At 46.1% G+C, this 19031-nt stretch overlaps 1 protein-coding gene across 3 annotated transcripts in view; it reads right to left on the bottom strand.

Annotated features, from left to right (window-relative positions):
• The window catches only part of FRMD8 (FERM domain containing 8), a 52940-nt gene that overhangs the window by 8269 nt on the left and 25640 nt on the right, over window positions 1-19031 (bottom strand). For all 3 annotated transcript variants that reach the window (XM_069216466.1, XM_069216465.1, XM_069216467.1), the window contains exons 8-10: window positions 6848-7069; window positions 5381-5504; window positions 1485-1628 (exon numbers count right to left, since the gene is read on the bottom strand). In XM_069216466.1, coding sequence (XP_069072567.1) covers window positions 1485-1628; window positions 5381-5504; window positions 6848-7069 — 490 coding nt within the window. The remainder of the gene's footprint in view (window positions 1-1484; window positions 1629-5380; window positions 5505-6847; window positions 7070-19031) is intronic.

The following is a 19031-nucleotide window of genomic DNA, read 5'->3' as shown; positions in this document are numbered from 1 at the left end:
TAGAAGCTACCGTCATACAAGTGGTGTAACAGCATGCAGCATCACCTCCAGATATCCAGCTTCTTTAAGAGCAGTCTTGGTGTTTTAAACATATTTGTTTTATTTTCGTTCCACTGTCACCACCAAAAGAAATACTACTCAAGCAGATCTACGAGCTATTAGATTCTGCTTTCAAATAGTCGCAAAATTCAATTTCTCATGAATAGAGAAAGTGTGGTTGCCAATGTGGACAATAAAGGTTATTGAGGATAATAAGCCATTAAAAATATATCCGAACTGTGTTGGGGTCCACATACATACACTATTATTGATTTGGCAATCCCAGAACTAATCAGAACTGACTGTGTTGTTTGGACATTTTTCACCATCTCAGACGTAGGACAGAAGCTGGCAGCCCAGAGAAGTATGATGGTCCACACTCAATATGGTCACCGCCTTGCCGCACAAAGATTCAGATAAGCAGTGGGGTACAGTGGGGCACTTCCTGCACGTGGGTGAGCAGTCTAGCTACAGCATGCATGTTGCCTCTAATGAATGCCATCCCCAGGTGGTGGCACGGTATGATTTATGTCTTTGCTACCCATGTTAGACTCCAATCTGCTGGATGCCCATATATTGGGACACCTGTCTGTGTCGGCACTAAGTCCAGCCCCTGTGTTTCATGATCGGGGAAGCACGTCCACCACTTATTCATGGGAGGACCTTCAGACACCATGGTAATTTCTCTCCTGCATCCCGGGTGATTATTCCACCTCCCAGGTACAAGGAGGTCAGGGTGGGAGCTCTTCTACAGTCCATCACCAACATGCACTTCATAGACACAGTGAGATGTGAAAGCTACACAGTTTCAATAACTGCTAAGTCTACAGGGGATCTTGTTTATGGTTTCATCGGAGAAGCAGTAGAAGGGATGTCTTTTTTTGAGTTTGGACACCTGTGACAACACTGTCAGGTTTTGGTTAATGACGAAGCGCAATGATTTGGCGTAATGGGCCAGTATAGGTAAAGACAAAATGCCTAAGAATCAAAAGGACTCTAGCCCTTTTTGGGCGGTGCTTGCAATTCTTTCGAGCAGGGGACAAGAATTCACTCTTTGAAGGAGGAGCTTTAGTGAGAACAAGCTCATCCAGTTTATTCATTTTTTGAAGAATGTATTTTTTTTTTAAGGGTTTGATCTTTGACAAAGTTATTGTTATGACGTAGGTTGCCTCATAACATACTTCCACTTTGTTCCCAAGAAAGGTTCCTTGTGACAAAGGTACCCTAGCAAGCTCTAAAATAATGATCTAGGAAACATCGCCTACAGAGGCGCGTCCCTATCCCCCAAGTAAAAAGTTCTGCTTACATATTGGTGCCCAAGTCCTCTACTTATTGAGGGTTGTGTCTGGGGGCATGCTATCTTCATCCATCTTCAAAACTGCGACCAGAAAACTCGCCACAAAAGCAGCTTTTCTGAAAGACATATTTTTTAAATAGATAGTTACCTGTTTAGAATATATTTTAAGCAGCTTGTTAACTGGAGTTCCCTCGTTGTCTCCATCAAACTCCAGCCAAAGAATATGATCCTCCTCATCGGGGTAGGTGTGATCCCATGACAGCTCCTGGTACTGCAGGCCGAGCAGGACATGCTGAAAGCAAGACAGGACATTCAGATGTCATTAAGGCTAAGGTGGCAATTCCAGGCACTGTTTAAACAACTAAAGAGGCAAATACACACACTGACATACATTAAGTAACCTTTTGTTTTTTACCGTTACTACCTTCTTACAGGATCAATGGAGAGGTAGCTGTTGGTACATATTCCAAAACAGGCATGCATCACATGTTTACTAGCACTTTCTGTGCTGCCTCGACATGAAAACAGAGATGGTTAATGTGCCATCAAAATAAGCCCAAATGGAAGGACAACATTCCTGAACACTTTATAGTGGTGATCATCAAAGACGAAGCCAGGTGTGCATCTGGGGCACTGGGGCTTTAAATTTCTCTTTATTGCTTCTTAACCTGCCTGCCATGCCCTGCACCACTGATTAACTTAAGTATTTTACTAAGTGTTCTACTACTTCTACCTTTGCATCGTTTTACTTTGAGGCACATTTTCTTCTGTAAGCACAGGAATCTTAGTGTAAGTTTCAGATCACAGTTTATCAGCTTTACCCCATTATCATTAACCTTACCTAACTTTTTTCATTTTATCATCATATTTCTACAATCTACTCTGTATGTCAATTTACTTCTGTTTCCTATGCATTTTTATTTTAGCAAATTGTGCCTGGGCGAGTCAACTCTGTTAAGTTTCAACATGCATGCTTCACTGCCTGGCCATGGATTTGAGGTCCAAGTGGACATCAAGCACAGAGCGTGACAAGGGAAGTTGTGCAATACACAACAATCTTCCAGCTTATCTTTGGTGGTCACTGGCAGCGGTTTCAGCTTCTGGAGCTGTGATTATAGCAATAAGGCATATATGGATAGGATCTTGGCAGATGCACTGTTCATGAAGAGACCTTGTGAAGCTTCCCCCTTCCCTAGGGCCCAGCTTTGTGGCTGCGATTAGATGGAATGGAGAGTCTGAGGCAGAGGAGCAAGCGCTGAAGCCAGATACTGGGCCTGGAGTCAAGGTCTAGAAATGTTTCTCTTAGAAGGCAGTCTGCGATTCAACTACTCGACTAGGCTTCAATTGGAGGACAGGCTTGAAGTGGTGTCGCTTTGTCAGATAAAACCTTCCCCCTAGCAGCAGCTTTCAAACAGCTCTACGAGGTGTGACTACGCCAAGCCAGAGTGCTTCACGCATCCTTTCGAAGGCAGCCTTTGGAGCTTTGCATTCACGGCTTCAGTTCACTACATGTTGCCAACGGTGGTTGCATCAGCAAGAAGAGAGATCTTTTACTGGCTTAAAAGTGACAAGCGGCACACAGCAGTACTGGAGCTGGTCTTTCGCTCTCCTTGATGCCCTGGAGGGTCAGGGCAGGACAGCATGTAAATGGAGGCAGGACTGAAACAAGAAAGGCAAGCTGGTAATGGCACGCCTATCTAATACCATCTCTCTTTTTGTGCAGCGCTCCACTATGCAGTTTTACTGAGTCTATGCACCTCAAGTGATGGGAGTTATTACTCCTCAATTTGATGTTATTAAATTACAGGCTTTAAGATTCAGTAAGGCGGAGATGACCTTGTATAACTCGAATATATGACATAACAGATGGCAGGGGAGAGCGCCTGGCATGGGCGTCATCTTGCCAGCCTACACTGGTAACCACTGTCACTCTCAAGGTCAGTACGACAATGACGAGGAAGTGCTGGGCTAGGCCCCAGTGCTTGGAAGAAGGAATTAACACATTCATGCTCTTTTCAGAGCACTCCGCTTACAGGGTCTCTTATGGCGTTTCCCACTGAAGCACTGGTCACAATCAGGAAAAGTCACTGCTTCAAGGCCAGAGTCAAAGAGCTCGGGCACTTCTCGCAACTGACAGCCTCGAGGGCGTTTTCAGTAAGTGATTATCCACGTCTCGTCAACCATTGCTTCTACACAATATACTGTATTACGAACTGCAGATAGGAAGGGCGTGGGAGAGAGGGGTCCCTACCCAACTTGAGATTTGCAACAGAATCTATCAGCGGCTGGCGTCTCCAATTGTGGTTTCAAAACACCGATCAGATACTTACCACTTGGAAATCGTGCTGGCAGCCACAGGTTGAATAAGGTATTCTTTTCAAAAGGGAAACCTTTTTATATGTAGTAAGAAGACTATGCGCACATTCGCTGCCAATCACAAGGTGTTGCAAATTGCAACCTTCCTAATATTCACTAATCAGGTAATTTCCAGGTAATTTTGTGCCTCCCATGTAAATGTACATTTTTTTCATGTGTCCTATACACAGACCACACAGCAAAATGTATTCTCATTCACAAACCATTTGATGTCCTCTGCAAACCATGAGGTGCAATCAGCACAGTAGTACATCTAGCCACCAGATGCTTGGACTGTATTTTAAACCTGGCTGACTTCTAAGAGACGCTTCAGAGATTACCATCTCATTCATGTTGTTTTCTTGAAAAGCCGTCTAACGCCATGTTGCTGGTTTTCTTGAGGTGCCGCTTCAAAGTTTCGTGATGCTTCTGTATGACAACTAGTTTCCTTTCCCCATTCCCTATGGTACCATGTCATGGATCATTCAGGCATTCGTTAGGCCCCTCTCCATGAAGTCTGGCCGGTGGGATAAAAACGAATGCAAGAAGCCATGTTGCGCTCACTTTGGCTGGAAGCTCTCACAGTTAAACTTAAACTTCGTACTTGTATAGCGCACTACTCACCCGTTAGGGTCTGAAGGCGCTGTACGCATATCGCTGTGGAACCCCTCCTGGCTTTTCCCGGTGAGGTGCCCACTCCTGGGCAACCTCCAAGGTGAAGCCAGGCATCCCAGCGCTGTTGGGGCCGTTGTGGAGATTAAGCAAGCTATTGCCCAGAGTTACAGAGTGGGACCCATGAATTAGAGTTAGAATGCCAACATTTGAGTGCCAGTCTCTTCTGAGGGGAAGATTAAAAAAAAAAAACTCCACCATAGCACCCCTTTATTGATGCTGCAAAATGAGAGCTGGGTTGGCTCTTGCTAACAAAGTGTCTGAGAAAGTTGTCCAACTATGAGAGAGGGTTAAATACCTTATACCGACATAATTTACAGCTGCCCCTGATATGCAGTTAAACAAAGACTACTGGAAGCCCTCCAGGCTGTATAGCAGTACCTTCAACAGTAAACCCGAGTTTGACCGAGAATCTTTGTAACACCCAATGTGAGGGGCAAACTGAAATCCTAAAATAAGTAGGCACATTGTGAAGTAGACATGCCTATCTCTTCATTACATATTAGGCCTTCATAGAGAAAGCGCAGTAGATCTCCTTCCTACATCAAAGGAAGGGTCTGCTGCGATATGCAGTTAGGTTTCAGTCTCGATGAATCTGCAGCCAAATCTCTAATCAAGGAAAGATTTAAAGCATGTGGCCATGACCGTCTCCCAAGGAAAGACATATCTCCCATGAAAACGTCCACATCACAGATCTTCACACGGATCATCATTAAATGTTTTCACGTCAGAACTAAGATAGAAGTATAAAGCAGCGGATATGCAAAATTAATTTTAGGGATAATCACCTTTTGTTTAATGATACTGAATAAGAGAAAAGAATACTGTAAAGGTAGTCAAGCACCAAGAAATTAAAAATCACATAAGATGAAAGGCAGGCACTACAAAAAGCTGACTTTAGTGTGCTATTAGAGGACTGGATATGCTAAATTATTAAGACTTTAAGGGGTGACGCATTGTGTGCTGCTCCCTGTTACTGCCTCGCGGACCATGGCCGGGCCAACGCTGGTACAGTACCTTTTCTTTGCTGTCGATCACATACACCCCCTCCATGCTGATGGCCACAGACACTGGCCTGCGCCCAGCCCTCTGCAGGAAACCTTGTGCCGGCTTGTCAATGGAGCCCAGGAAGAAGGCGCACCTGAAGGACATGTCAGAGAGAATACTTTAGAACTCTAGCACAATACAAACTATAGATGTTTCTGCACTGAATGAGCGCAGTAACATATTATACGTCAAGCACTCTGAACAGAAACAGCACTGATACAGCAGACAGATAGGAATGCACTGAATATCAACAAAAAACAACTTTACTCATTCATTAAACTGTCGACAAACTGTACTGGTGAATAAAGTGTGCTATAAGAAAAGAAAAAGGAAATGTAATTGAGATGTGTCAGGACTTGGCCTTCCTTCCTTAGTTCTTGAAAGCATTCCCACATCACAGCGGAAGAGCAGCTGACCAGTGTGAGATAAAACATCTCTTCTGTACTAATGATATTTAATCTGGGAAAGAGTAAAAATAAAAGCTGAAAGAGTGTTTTGGGAGGCCACGGCTAACATCCAATGAACTTGGGCTACTCATTTTCTGAGGAGCACCATAGGGTTGGAGGAGGTCAGCACGTGGAAGGCCAGCATGCCTCACTACCACAAAAAGATGAAGTATTGAGAGCAGCTGTGGAGGCACCAGGGATTGCTAGAGGGTTCACAGTGAAAAGTTGAAAAAGGGAGATAGCGATACACTTTTGCACTCGGTTATTATTGCTGCAGCCGGAATATTGTTTCTAAACCCCGTGGTCAAATTTCGATTACTACATTTATCTCGATGTCACAATTTAAGACTGATAAATGTAGGGATTAAATGTAGGTCCTCGCCAGCCCAGATGGACTCTAACTGGATCAAACAGCAGGTCCAATTGCCTTGATTTAAAAGTAGCACCTTCTGCAGTTCCTGACATTGACGTGGTGGCTCGGGCAGTCCTGTCCCACACTGTAGGGATAAAAGGTTATTTGCCTGAAATAGTGAGCTAAGGGATCCCGACTTGAACAAAAGGAGCACAGGTCTTCTAAATGAACAGAGGGCAAAGAGAGAGACCTTCAATGGGCCAAGGAAACAAGGGTGGCTTTAGTAAAACTGCACCTCAAATTAACTAAAGAGTTAGGAAGCCTTTCTACAACTTAACACAAGGGAAGGAAGGGGTTCCTGTATAAATGAGGGGAACCCAACCCGGCTTCCACAAGAAGGAGATTCTTATAAATGCAGAGGAAGAGGGAATCTCAGAAAGAACTGTGACTGGTTCAAGTTTTAGGGAGGAAGGCACAGCTAAAAGTAGGAAATGGCATGCTGATGTGACGTAAAGCTTGACTTCAACTGGTGTCTTCAGCGCAGTCTTTTGAATACACCTGTTATCTCCACACTATTGGCGCCCATGCTCTCAGGTACCCCCAAAATGGCTGCTCAGAGTGCCCCAAAATCCGCCTTACCCATAGTATGGTAGCTCATGGCATCTCCGCAGGTATTCCCAGTAGTGTTTTTTCAGGGCCTCCGAGACTTCAGAGGCTTCACCTTCCTGGACCTGTCTGTAAGTTGCAAGTAACCGCTGCTCGTGGCTGGCTTGTTTGCTGCTCCGGGTCTTAAGAGCGGTTAGGAAACTACTCATTCTCTTCTTGCAAAGGTAATGCGGGAGGAATGAACCCAGCTTCCCTCTGAGAAGACAAAGCATGTTTGTAAGCAACAAAACACCCAATTCCAAAACGGACTTAAAATGACCCTTTTGTCATTTTTATACAAAGAACAGTGACAGTAAAAATATTTGGGGCATATTTCATATTTGAGTAAAGAGTGAAACACTGCTATATGTGTCCCCAGAATTATTATAACCTTTACCAAATTAGGAAATTATATAAAAGCCATTGCAAAGTTTAGAAAATCGCCATATAATGCCATAAATGATGACTCCTATTTCATTTTGCTTTATGTGTTTGCATGTAAAAAGCTACAATTGATAGAGATAGGCAGCCGTTCTAAAGCAGGAGGTGAAAAGTCGGATATAAATATTCAAGCACATCATTTTGAATAACGTTTCTGACACAAGGTGAAGGATGTGCAAATGGTTTTGTATGAAGGATGCTGCAGACAGCATAACACTACACCTCCCATCATCTCATTTTACTTAATCAAATTCAAACTTGACTTTATTGGGATGCACAAGATGTCCATGAGAGCAGCATACAATAAAAATAAAAATAATAAAACGAGAATGGACATGTAAACCGTTAAAATAGCATAAAAACAGCAAAAGCATATAAAATACAGCAATATTAGTAGCAGAGTTAAGACAACATAGTTCTACGAGCTCGTACGGCGTGCTTTAAAAACTCCCCAATGAAAAGCTGGTCTTCATTGTCTAATATTGAGACACCTCTTTTTCAAGAGTGGTAAGAGTCTGGTGCACCTTTCACTGAATTCTTTTGTAATTTCTAAGTGCAACACTGATTGGCTTGATATTTCATCACAGGGGCAAGGCCTCTCATCAATGTTCTTCTTAAAGCCCAACGGGAAACATAATAAATATTTTATTGTGTCAGATCTAAACTGGAATAATAGAGAACGCACTCAACGGCCCCGTGCGCTCTGAAGATAGTCAGTCGGGCAATTAAATTCAGTCAAACTTAAATATGCAGCAAAATTTGTTTTCTCTTCTGTTTCTCTTATTTCTCTGGAGAACTGAAAGTTATACAGTACCTGTTCAACCTTCCTTTTACTCAAACTGTTACAAAATGTGGGGTCGATAAAGGCAGACTGTACTCCATTCTTACAATATTTGGACATTACATAGACCAACCAGGGGATATGAAGTCCTCTGTCAAGAGAATGCGAATCCAATATAATATCTTCTGCTACAGCAGCCTCCTTGTTTGTCTAGATTGAACGCTACAGTAGCGCGTGCCGGGCTTTAATCCGATCCTCTATATAAGAAAGCCCAAGCTCTCTGTGACAGATAAAGTGTGAAGAAGATATAGGGGCAGAAAGGAATTTCCTTCAAGCTGGATAGCCTCGCATAGCGTAATGCCCCACACATGAGCCCCATATGTAGCAACAGGAATTCATTGAGATATATCTTTGGGGGACAAGAGAACTGCCTCCTGCTGGTTGCGGAAGGCTACATAGGGAACAAATAGCCTTAGACAATTTGGTTCTGTGCTGCACAGTATTAGGTGCCCACGATCCTCGAGCAGAGAAGGTAACCCCAACACATGGGAAGGTACAAGTGCTGCTCAGGGAATTAGCTCCAATTGACAGGGGTGGGAGTTGTTTGCACCTAGGGCCGCATGCCTTAATATGTGATTTAGTAAAAATTGTCTAAGTCCAATGCGGCCAAGAAATCCACAAAGGCAAACACCAACTGACGCAATGCCCTAAGGGTACGCGCCAAGAGCACTGCGTCGTCCGCATAAAGAAGTTTTGGTAACAGTTTGCCTCTAATTTTTTATACGTCTGCAGTAATACGGATTAGAAGGGGGGGAAGCTCATTGACATATATAATAAATACATAAATAAATAAGAGAGCCAGCATACACCCCTGTCTGACCCCCCAGTAAATCTCAATGCCTCCAGAGACCTCTCCCTGTGTACTGATGCAGATCCTAGCCTTCATACCTTTCTGCAGGTGTGCAAGAAAATGCACTAAAGTTGTGTCCAAGCCGCATGCAATTAGCATATTCCATCATTTGGACCTATTCATGCAAACAAATGCTGATGACAGGTCCATAAATGCAAACTAGAGAGGGGTCTGTTTGGCTATGGTACATTTGCCCAGAACCAAATTTAGATTTAAGCACTGCTCGACCTTCCCCACTTAATTCCTGAACCCATTTTGACCGGGGTATAGAATTGACTCTGCCCAAATGAACGAGTTACTTACCTTCGGTAACGACTTTTCTGGTGGATACATTAGCTACCTGTGGATTCCTCACCTAATGAATACTCCCATGGCGCCAGCATTCGACGGAAATCTTCTTCCTAGTCTCTGCACGTCGACGAGGACGTCACTCTAGCCCACGCGATGCCGTCTGACGTCATACAGGCAATAAGAGGTCCTCGACGATGTGCCGACGTCAGTACCAACATTTTTTACGTGCATGAGAACAACAACCCAATGCAATGAAAGAGCAAGGCAACGTCCCATAACCTTGTAAAATACACAATATTGCAATGAATAGCTGTAAATTTAATATAACTCTCTCTGTTTTTTTTTTTTTTTTTAAACGAACAAATATATGCAAATCATGTATATACACAAAGATATATACATATATATATATACAGATAAATATACACAAGTATCCATATATACAACATCTATTGCAACCCTGAAGACCAAGAGGAGCGCACTCAAGGATTACTTGGCAAGACCAGAAAGGCAACGGGGAGGCGGGTGGGACCGTGAGGAATCCACAGGTAGCTAATGTATCCACCAGAAAAGTCGTTACCGAAGGTAAGTAACTCGTTCTTCTGATGGATACAACTACCTGTGGATTCCTCACCTAATGAAGAGTCCCAAAGCAGTACCACGCCCGGTGGCGGGTGCCTAAATGGTCAAACCAAGAAATCCTGCAGCACTGACCGTGCAAAATGGCCGTCCCTTCTGACCTCAGAGTCCAAACAGTAATGTTTCGCAAAAGTGTGAAGGGACGACCAAGTTGCGGCCTTGCAGATGTCGACCACAGGAACACCTCTGGCCAAGGCCGAAGTGGCCGACTTAGCTCTGGTGGAATGAGTTCTAATGCCCTCAGGAGGATCCTTCTTTGCCAAAGAGTAACAGATTTTAATGCAAAGAACAACTCACCTGGAGAGTGTTCTCTTGTGGACTGCCTTTCCTCTCCTCTTGCCCACGTACCCGATGAACAGCTGATCCTCCAGCCTGAAATCCTTTGTTCTATCAATAAAGAAGCTCAACGCCCTCTTTGGGTCCAGACGGTGCAGTCTTTCTTCCTCTTTAGAAGGATGAGGCGGAGGATAGAACGTGGACAAAGTAATTGTTTGAGCCAAATGGAACGGTGAAACAACCTTCGGGAGGAAAGCAGCCTTGGTCCTCAACACCACCTTATCCCCATAAAAAGTTGTATAAGGGGGCTTTACCGATAAGGCCTGCAACTCACTCACTCTCCTTGCAGATGTTATAGCTACCAGGAAAACTGTTTTTATAACCAAATACCTTAAGGGGCAAGAATGCATAGGCTCAAAAGGGGACCCCATAAGGAAAGTCAGGACCAAGGACAAATCCCATTGCGGCATAACGAATTGTTTTGGAGGATATTTATTTAGAAGACCTTTCAAGAATCTGATAACAATAGGGGATTTAAATAACGATGGTTGGTCTGGAAGACAAATGAAGGCTGACAAGGCCGACAAATAACCCTTAATGGTAGCCACTGCACAACCTTTCTGCGCTAGAGACAGAGCAAAAGACAAAACGTCCGATAGATGAGCATGTAAGGGATCAATCTGCCTCTCTCCACACCACGCAACAAATTTAGACCACCTATTAGCGTAGATAGATTTAGTGGAGTGTCGCCTGGCCGCTAATATAACATCCACTACATCAGGCGGAAGAGAGAAGGAACTCAGGTTGCCCCGTTCAATCTCCAGGCATGTAGGTGCAGACTCTGGAGGTTGGGGTGTAAAACCTGCCCCTGCGACTGCGACTGCGAGAGGAGGTCTGCCCTGAAAGGGAGACGGAGCGGAGGGCACATTGAGAGTTGGAGAAGGTCGGAGTACCACACCCTCCTTGGCCAATCCGGAGCTATTAAGATGACTAGCGCCCGGTCTTGGCGAATCTTCCTCAATACTCGAGGAATCAAGGGTATGGGAGGAAACGCGTAAAGCAACTGGCCGCACCAGGTTATTTGAAACGCGTCCCCCAACGCTCCCTGCATCGGATACACTGGAGGCTGCAGAATAACGGACAATGCGCGTTCTCCAGAGTGGCAAACAGATCTACCCGAGGAAACCCCCACCTTTGGAAGATCAAACAGGCTTGATCTGGATGGAGACGCCACTCGTGGTCTGCCGAGAATTGGCGACTGAGACCGTCCGCACGTACATTCAAGACCCCGGCCAGATGATTTGCTACCAAGCAAATCTGATGGTCCTTTGCCCAGGACCATAGTCGAAGAGCTTCTCTGCAGAGAAGGTACGACCCTACTCCTCCCTGTTTGTTTATGTACCACATCGTGGTAGTATTGTCCGTCAGGACCTGTACCGACCGACCACGAAGGGAAGGGAGGAAGGCCTTGAGAGCCAGACGTACAGCCCGTAACTCTAACAGATTGATATGAAACATCTGTTCCTCTGGAGACCAAAGGCCTTTGATCTCCAGATCCCCCAGATGAGCTCCCCACCCTAGAGTGGAAGCATCCGTTATGACCGTGGCCACTGGTGGCGACTGCGCGAACTGCTTTCCTTGTGAAAGATTGTTGCTCGCAATCCACCACTTCAAGTCCACAGCAGCATCTCTGGAGATCTTGACAGCACCTTCTAGATCTCCTTTGTGTTGAGACCACTACCTTCGGAGGCACCACTGAAGAGCCCTCATGTGCCAGCGAGCATGCGTGACCAACAGAATGCAGGAGGCAAACAGACCGAGCAGACGAAGGACCTTGAGGACTGGAACTACCGCTCCACTTCGAAACATTGGAACCAATTCCTGAATATCTTGAATCCGCTGAGGCGGAGGAAAGGCTCGACTCAATGTTGTATCCAGTACTGCCCCTATGAACAGGAGGCGTTGAGAGGGCTCCAGGTGAGATTTGGGCTCGTTCACCGAAAAGCCCAGGTCGAACAACAACTGAGTCGTTGACTGCAGATGATGCAACACAAGCTCCGGAGACTTGGCTTTGATCAACCAGTCGTCCAAGTAACGGAATACTGCTATCCCCTTCCTTCTGAGCTCTGCCGCAACCACCGACATCACCTTCGTGAAGACTCGAGGTGCTGAAGTAAGACCAAACGGAAGGACCGCAAACTGATAGTGCTGCGATCCTACCACAAACCGGAGATACTTCCTGTGTGACTTGAGTATCGGGATATGAAAGTAAGCATCCTGCAAGTCGACAGACACCATCCAATCTTCCTTGTTCAACGCCAAAAGCACCTGAGCTAGGGTCAGCATCTTGAACTTTTCCTGTTTGAGGAACCAATTCAAGATCCTCAGATCCCGGATTGGTCTCAACCGACCATCCTTCTTGGGAATCAGGAAATACCTTGAGTAACAACCTCGACCCCTTTCCTGCTCTGGGACCAACTCCACCGCGCCCTTTGAAAGGAGGACTTGTACCCCCTGTTCTAGCAACAAGAGGTGTTCTTCTGAACAATAAGATGGGCGAGGCGGGATGGGGGGTGGGAACTCCCGAAAGGGAAGGGTGTAGCCTTTTCCCACAATACTGAGAACCCAAGTGTCCGTTGTAACAGTCTTCCACTTGCGGAGAAAATGCTGTAATCTTCCCCCTACAGGAGAGGAGTGAGTGGGAAATGGTGGAAGCCTAAGGCTGCTTTCCCTGCTGCACCCCTCCAGAGGACGAGGAAGAGGCAGAGTGCTGCTGAGAGGCTCCTCTGGTACGGGCCCTCCCTCTCCCTCTCCCTCTAAAAGATCTATAGGGATGGGAAGAGGCAGGTTGCTGGAATCTCCCCCGAAAGGAAGAGGAGGAAGAGCCACGCCCAAATCCACGAAACCTCCTGAAAAATCTGGAAGAGGCAGAGGAAGAAGGAGCTTGGAGCCCTAACGATTTGGCTGTGGCCCTGCCCTCCTTAAATCGCTCCAAGGCCGAATCTGCCTTGGCCCCAAACAGTTTGTCCCCATCAAACGGGAGGTCCAATAGGGTTGACTGCACATCCGCAGAAAACCCCGAATTACGGAGCCAGGCCTGTCTCCTTGCCACCACAGCCGTGCCCATTGCCCTAGCCACCGAGTCGGTCGTGTCCAGCCCAGACTGAATAATCTGGGTCGCAGCAGCTTGGGCGTCCGAAACAACATCCAAAAGACCCTGGGGAAGCTCCGTAAATGATGACGAAATGTCATCCATAAGAGCATGGATGTATCTCCCCAGAATGCAAGTTGCGTTGGTGGCCTTCAACGCCAGACTGCAGGATGACATTTTTTTCTTGGACTGCGCATCCAGCTTTTTCGAGTCCCTGTCTCCAGGCACCGTCGGGAAAGATCCAGACGCTGATTTTGATGAACAGAAGGCTTGCACCACCAAGCTCTCCGGTGTAGGGTGTCTAGAAAGAAAGCCAGGGTCAGATGGCGCAGCTCGATACCTCCTGGCCACAGCCCTATGAACCGCTGAGGAAGATACTGGCCTCTTCCACACCTCTAGCACCGGATCAAGCAAAGCCTCATTAAACGGCAAGAGAGGCTCCGCTGCAGCAGAGGCCGGATGTAGCACCTCCGTTAGAAGATTCTGCTTCGCCTCTGCCACCGGCAAAGGCAGGTCCAGAAAGTTAGCTGCCTTCCGTACTACAGCGTGAAAGGAAGCCGCCTCCTCCGTATATTCCCCTGGAGACGAAAGATCCCATTCAGGGGAAGTGTCCAGCCTACTGGCTGTATCCAGACCATGCAGCCCATCACCAGAGTCCTCCAGTTCTCCTTCCTCCAGGACTCGTTGGTACTCCTGCTCTTCCAATAGACGAAGAGCCCGTCTCCTCGAATGTAGCCTCTGCTCGATACGCGGAGTCGACATGGCCTCCGCCGAAGTCGAAGATCGGCGCCGATCCCCAGAAGCAACCGACGGCGCGTCCGGCGCCACAGGCAACTTCGACGCCGATGAAAGAGCAGGACGAAGAGAACTTGGAGCAGATGGACCCACCGGAGTCGAAATCCCGACGTCGACGGGATGGAAATCTCCGGGGCCAATCCCTCTGAAGCCACCGGAGCGGCCACCGGCGCCGAGCCCACGTTCCCAAAAGGGAGAAAGGGCATAAAGGGTGCCGGCCGTAGAGGCGCAGGATCACCCAATGAAAAGGCCAAAGGACCAGCCGGAGCACCCCCTGGAGCCATCTGTTGGAAGATGGTATACATCGCATTTAGGAATGCGGTACTATCGGCTCCAGGGGTGGGAAAAGCCAGATACTGGGGTGCCTTCGGAGAGGGCAACGGCGTCGACGGATGCGGCGTGACCGTGGGACTGATCTCCCAAGTCCTCCGGCGCCGATCCGAAGGCGACCTGGAACGAGTCTCCTTGCTTGAATGGCGCCGTGAATCTCTACGGCGCCGGGAGTCTCGATGACGCCGATGCTTTGGCGAAGAAGACTTCTTGTGATGCTTTTCTTTCTTCGACTTCGCCATAAACAACTTAGCCTCACGTTCCTTGAGGGCCTTCGGATTCATGTGCTGGCATGAATCGCAAGTTGAGACGTTGTGGTCGGAAGCTCAAACACCAAAGGCAGTCGGAGTGAGGATCTGTAATGGACATCTTGCCCCCACACTCTCGACAAGGCTTGAAACCCGACTTTCTCTGCGACATTATTACTGCAGAGAAGGACTACGCAGCAAAAAATACACTGTAACCACAAAAGTAACAGTTGCTCCCTCGAAGATAACCGTTTCGAATGCACGGAAAAAAGGGAACTGACATCGGCACGTCGTCGAGGACCTCTTATTGCCTGTATGACGTCAGACGGCGTCGCGTGGGCTAGAGTGACGTCCTCGTCGACGTGCAGAGACTAGGAAGAAGATTTCCGTCGAATGCTGGCACCATGGGAGTATTCATTAGGTGAGGAATCCACAGGTAGTTGTATCCATCAGAACCATTCTTTCTATTGTAGATTACTCGCCCAAGGATTTTAGTTGTTGTATCAATTAGCGAAATGGGCCTATAACATCCAGAGAGAGAAAGATTCCCTTTTTTAAATATGGGCACAATTATGGAAGTACCCCAGGAAACAGGTATCCTGGAACAGGCAAGATTTCTGAAAACATTAGTGAAGAGAGGTGCCCAAAAAAATGACAATACTTTTTATAAGATCAATTGGGACACCATCCAGGCCTGGTGCATTACCTCTGACACTTTGGCTGATGGCATTCTCAACTTCGGCAAGGGTCTACTGGAAACCGATCAGTTGGTTATCTATAGCAAAGATATCATCCAACAAAGGGGCAGCATATATTTTACCAAAGTGCTCCTCCCAGAACTTACTACTAATAAGACAAGTGATGTAATCCAATGGCTGATGTTTGCATTTCAACTCTAAAACAACAGCCCAGAAGGATTTACTATTTTTTAAGTGGGATGCCTGCACTAGTGAGTCCCATTGCGATGCAAGTACCTCCTGCTGACGTTTAGCCGTACCCTTTTTGTATTGCTTATGCAGAAGAGCCACTGATACAGAGTCCCTAGGTTTAGCAGCTAAGGCCCAGCATAGCGCACGGTTAGCCACTGAACATTTGTGGTTGAACCATCTAGGGGAATTCAGTGTGGGACGAAGGGGCTTTAAGAGAGCTTTTCTAATACTAGAACACAGGCCAGTAAGGCCTCCATCAACTGATGATCAACATCCTCCTCCAGTAAATACATCGCAACCAGCCATGCATTTTCTTTAACCAATTTGTTAAAGAACTGGACGGATCAGACATTCCCCACACCAGCCTTATGTTATCCGTGGAAGGTTACAAATTGCTAGCCCCTTTATCAATCCTAGGTCTTCCTTTTGGGCGTAATAGAAGAGTGATCTCTATAGGGTTATGATCACTACAAATAGAAGAGCCAAATATGCCGTACAAAAATATATCCATTAAGTTGCGATTAATAAAAACAGTTTATTATTGAGGAACTACCTCTGGCCCTAAAAGTGGGCACTTTAGGACCCTTAAAACCCACAACTTCCGAAGCATTTACTAAATCAAGTGGGGGGGAATGGAGAAAGGAAATCAACTCTTTGGGTCAGTATTTGGCGGTGGGCACATCACAACATTCAGAGTGTTAGGTCTGAGAGAAAGTCTCACGTTAAAGTCACCAGCCAGGCATAATTAAGCTGGATGCCCTTTCAACACTATGCCATCTACCAACTTGGTGAGCTGCATCAGCAGATAAATTAGTAGCTAGCAGGTATGAACCAGCAGTCGCTGAATGGGCGGTGGTATTTGTGTCTGTTAGCCTGGTAGTATCCACAGGCCTGATATTCACATTAGGTGGGGGTTCACAATTCCCCACAAGATTCACGGGGAGGCTATTGCCTAGGGCCTGAAAGTTATCCCCTCCACCCCCCGGAAGAAAACAGGGTCTGTTTTGATCCCCTGCAGGTGGCTCTTTTCCGATATCCCCTGTGCACTCCATGGATGGACAGTTAAGTGCACTGGTCAAAAGATTTTCCGTTCAGTCCAGGCGGTCAGTTAGTGTTTTTAATCTCCCTTTGAAGATGCTGCTAAATTTCTCACACAAACTAGTATATGGAAACAGGCATTGGCATAGCCAACAGGTCTCGCCTTTAGGCCCTTATAAGTGTTTAGACATGCAGTATATTATCCACAGCATAGCAGCTATTTTTTCTTTACGTGCCTTGAAACTGCAAATTATGTTATAAAATATTATACTGAAGTAGAAAACATTTACACCATGCTGGACGCAGGTACACACACAGATATGTAATATGGATAAGGAGTGGAGTCAGTGGGGTTATGCATTTAGTAAGTAGGAAGGAAAGGTAGTGATATAGAAGGCCTAGTGCTGGATATAAACATCATACCAATTTGTTATATGTGATTTGACGTAACCGCACACTATGCAAATGCTAGTTAGTTATAAGAGGGATGAAATGAAAACACAACAGAGAGAGAAAGAAGCACAAGTAAGGGAAAGAAAAATGTTAGAGGGAGCATAGATAGATAACAGATAGATGGATAATAGATAGACAATAGATAACAGATAGATAACAGCTAGAAACAGATAGATAATAGATAATACATATCTAGACTGATAGATTGATAAAAGATAGATGTTGCATCGACAGACAGATACACTAATAAATAGTTAACAGACAGCCAGATAGATAAGATAGCTAAGAGATAGATAACAGACAGATAGATCATTGTTTTATAGATTGATTTATATATTAAAAGATAAGAGATGGATAGATAGATAGATAGATAGATAGACAGTCAGATAGATAGACAGCTAGAACAGATTAGTAGATTTTCATAAACTCTAAAGAAGCTCCATGAATGTGAAAACACTGGAGCCTAGTGCAGGATTGCCTGGTCTGGCAGCCATAAATCATCCCCCTCTCCTCTTGGTGCATTGAAAGACGATTGGGTTCTGCCTACACAGTGTCATCATTGGTTTTACTAAACTACAATTGGACGCCCTCTACTTACAATGGGTGTGGGATGGATTGTTGCGTCATCAGCTACAATCATTGGTCTAACCCGCCTGCCTAGTACAGTGCCTGTTTTTTCCATGGGAGACACCCTGTCAAACAGGGGGAGGCTTCTAAGTCTCCTGTAGAAACAGAAGAACGGCTGCGCCCAGCGGGGTGATGTGATCTGTGCTGCTCTGTGTGATGTGATAGACGGGAATGGCAGCACAGGCGCGGCAGTGAGCCCGGCTGCTGCTTGGGACCAGTGGGAACGAGCAGGGGAGATGCAGCAGGCACTGAAGAGCTGCCGCCTGCCTTCTAACCACAGGGACACGGAGGTGGGTGGAATAGTGCTTGCTGGAAAGGACAACAGCAGGAACGGTGCACTCCTGTGGCAACACATCTCCTACACTGGAGCCTGGTCCACATAAAACAATGGGCGAATTAATACAAAAATTTTAAAAAAGACGTTGTATGTGTAAATCACAGCGGGTGGTGATGGGGGGCGGCGCCGCACAGGGAGATGAACTGAATTGCAACATGTGCAGACAAAATCATGGAGCGCAGTGAAGAGCAGGAGGTGGTGGGGAGAAGGCACCACGAGCCGAGTCAAACGCGTCCAAAGAAAAAAGTGGTGTGCCGAAACAAAGTAACTGACCAAAGGTGAACTGATACCTATATCAGGCTCAGTTTCCAAGGCGGGACAAATGTAAAGCATTTACCAAAGAAAGTAAAGCAATTTTAAAAGTCAGACCAAGCAACGAATGAAAGACAGGCGTGGCTGAAAGCCCACAGATGTAGATACAGCAGAGGTCTTCAAAATGCGGGAAGGCCCCCCCCTGGGGGGGCTATAGTGATCCAGGGAGAGAGGCGGGAGCAGGAGGGGGTGGCGCCAGGCTCTGGCTAAAAGAATCATTATTAGAATAACGGGGCTTTGTTTTAAGCTTAAAAAACGAGCAGCAGTAAACCGCTGTGTAATGGGCCATTACTAACACGTTTTGTCATTTACATCCAAGCTGGGAGTATGAGTCAAAAGGGAAGGGACTACGAATACTCTTCAAAACCCTCACCTTCACTTCTAATGGTCACACTGTGGATACTTTTACATGTTAATGAGGCCTCCCTGACCAGAATAATATGTTTGGCATCATGTATTTGACTGCATTTTAAAACAAGCATTTGAACTGCAATAGCTCTCGTGTTCGCTCGAGTTTCAGCTATTAGTGTTTTCTTGCCACAAACTGAAAATAAAAAGTAAAACAGTTGACATAAGCAGCCGGTTCAAAGCGCTGCTGAGAGCTCGCAGAGACAGACAAA

The sequence above is a fragment of the Pleurodeles waltl genome, chromosome 12, assembly GCF_031143425.1.
Source record: "Pleurodeles waltl isolate 20211129_DDA chromosome 12, aPleWal1.hap1.20221129, whole genome shotgun sequence".
Classification (NCBI taxonomy): domain Eukaryota; kingdom Metazoa; phylum Chordata; class Amphibia; order Caudata; family Salamandridae; genus Pleurodeles; species Pleurodeles waltl.
This window is presented reverse-complemented; position numbering and strand designations above follow the sequence as displayed.